General features: G+C 61.8%; 1 protein-coding gene across 1 annotated transcript in view; it reads right to left on the reverse strand.

Moving 5' to 3' along the window:
* Window positions 1-1585: 1585 nt before the first annotated feature.
* LOC104546170 (sodium-dependent phosphate transport protein 2A-like) overlaps window positions 1586-1738 on the reverse strand; it is a 6218-nt gene continuing 6065 nt past the window's right edge. Inside the window, 1 exon segment of the mRNA XM_010191495.1 lies at window positions 1586-1720. Within this exon segment, the coding sequence (XP_010189797.1) occupies window positions 1586-1720 (135 nt within the window).

Below are 1738 nucleotides of genomic sequence, written 5' to 3' on the forward strand. Positions count from 1 at the left end.
CTTGCCCAAGCTGGGGACGGTCCCTGCATGACCCCACTCCAGCTCATCCCCAGCCCCTCCTGCCCTGCAGCATCCCAGAGCCACACACTCATGCCCAGGAGGAGGGACAGTGCCTGGTCCCCTGGTCAGCCCCATCAGTACCGGGCAAGGGTGAGGACAGGGTGCATGAGCCAGGACCCTGGGGTGCTGCCCATGGGGCTGGTGGCCCTCGGGGTGAGCTCCTCTCCTCCAGCTGAGCTGGCCTGGCTGGGTCCCCGCCGGGCGCCCTCATGTCCCTGGGTATTTTTAGAAGCAAAGTGCTGTTTAACTGTGAAAAGGCAAAAGGCAGCCACAGGAGGGGAAGCCAGGCAGCAGCGATAGGGCAGCTCCTTCCGCAGATGGTGCCAGTGTGGGCCCAACCGCCAGGGCTGCCTGCCTCTGCAGGGTCAGTGCCAGGTCTCCGTCCCATCACGATCCCTGCCGAGAGCTTCTGCCAGTCCCAGAACTCATGCCACAGCCCTCGTTGCACAGAGACTCACCTCTGTGAGTACCCCCCATCCCTTTCAGCCACCTGGACCCTGCGGCCAAGCTGTGCCCACCCTAGTGGGGTTTGGTGGGGGCTGATGGGGGCTGGCGTTCTTTGGGCTCCAGCTCCCAGGCGCTGGTGGCTGTTTTTAGCTTTGTGAAAGTCCAATGTTTTGAGATTTTCTATTTTAAGACTCAAAGCTGGAGAAGTGGAGCGGCCCCTGACCCCTGGGTGTCTGCGTGAAGCGGGGCTGAGAGCCGGGCAAGGCGAGTGTGGGGCAGCTGCTGCCCCCGGGGGGATGTGGTTGCCCCCAGGTCTTTTCCCTGCAGTTGCCCCCATGGTCCCTCACACCTCGAGCTGTGCTGGAGCTTGTTCCCACACAACCCCATCTCCCACACTCTCCTAAGGGAGAACAGCCCTTTGGCACCAGGATGTCATTCCTCCTTTTCCCTCCTGTAGGAAGACCCCAGTGAACCCCCTGAGTGGGATATGGGGTGTCACAACACAGCCCTGCACCCCTTGTACCCCACCGTGGAGTAGGTATGTGCCCCCATGGAGCTCCACCATGGCACGGCACAGCTATGTGCTGATGGGCAGCCGGAGGGGACAGTCCTGGCAGAGGGGCATTGGGCTGCTGTGGTGGCACAGCCACCTCAACCCAGTGCCAGAGTCACTGCCATGTGGGGGATTTAATCCCCCCACGCAGCAGCTGTGGGGTCCAACCCCTGCACAAGAGCATACTGGGGATCACCAGCATGCAGACGAGCTGGGGTTCACCTGGCAGCAGGGAGGACTGGTGCTCGCTGGAACCACCATGGTGAGTTGTCACCATCAGCAGGTCACCCACGCTGCAAGGGAACAGGTGGGGTGACCCAGGTGAAAATGGATGCCGCTTGCTGGGCTCCCAGGAGGCAGACACCAGCCCTGGGCACAGACTTTGGCTTCATTTTATTCAACCCCGCATTTCAAAAAGTACCTCAAGATACACATGGGCACTGCAGTCCAGAGTCCATGGTGGGGCCGGGCACTGCCAGTGGTGAGCAGGGCTGGGAGCCACATCCCTGGTGTCCCAGTAGGGCTCTAGGTGCGGTGCCGCCGGGGGACAGCGAGGAGTCGTCGGAAGGCGGTGCGGAAGTCCCGGTTGAAGAGGGTGTAGATGAGGGGGTTGAGGCTGCTGTTGCAGTAGCCGATCCAGAAGAAGAAGCTGAAGAGGGGCTTGGAAATGGGGCAGGC

This window comes from Mesitornis unicolor, unplaced genomic scaffold, assembly GCF_000695765.1.
Source record: "Mesitornis unicolor isolate BGI_N332 unplaced genomic scaffold, ASM69576v1 scaffold29579, whole genome shotgun sequence".
In the NCBI taxonomy this organism is placed as follows: domain Eukaryota; kingdom Metazoa; phylum Chordata; class Aves; order Mesitornithiformes; family Mesitornithidae; genus Mesitornis; species Mesitornis unicolor.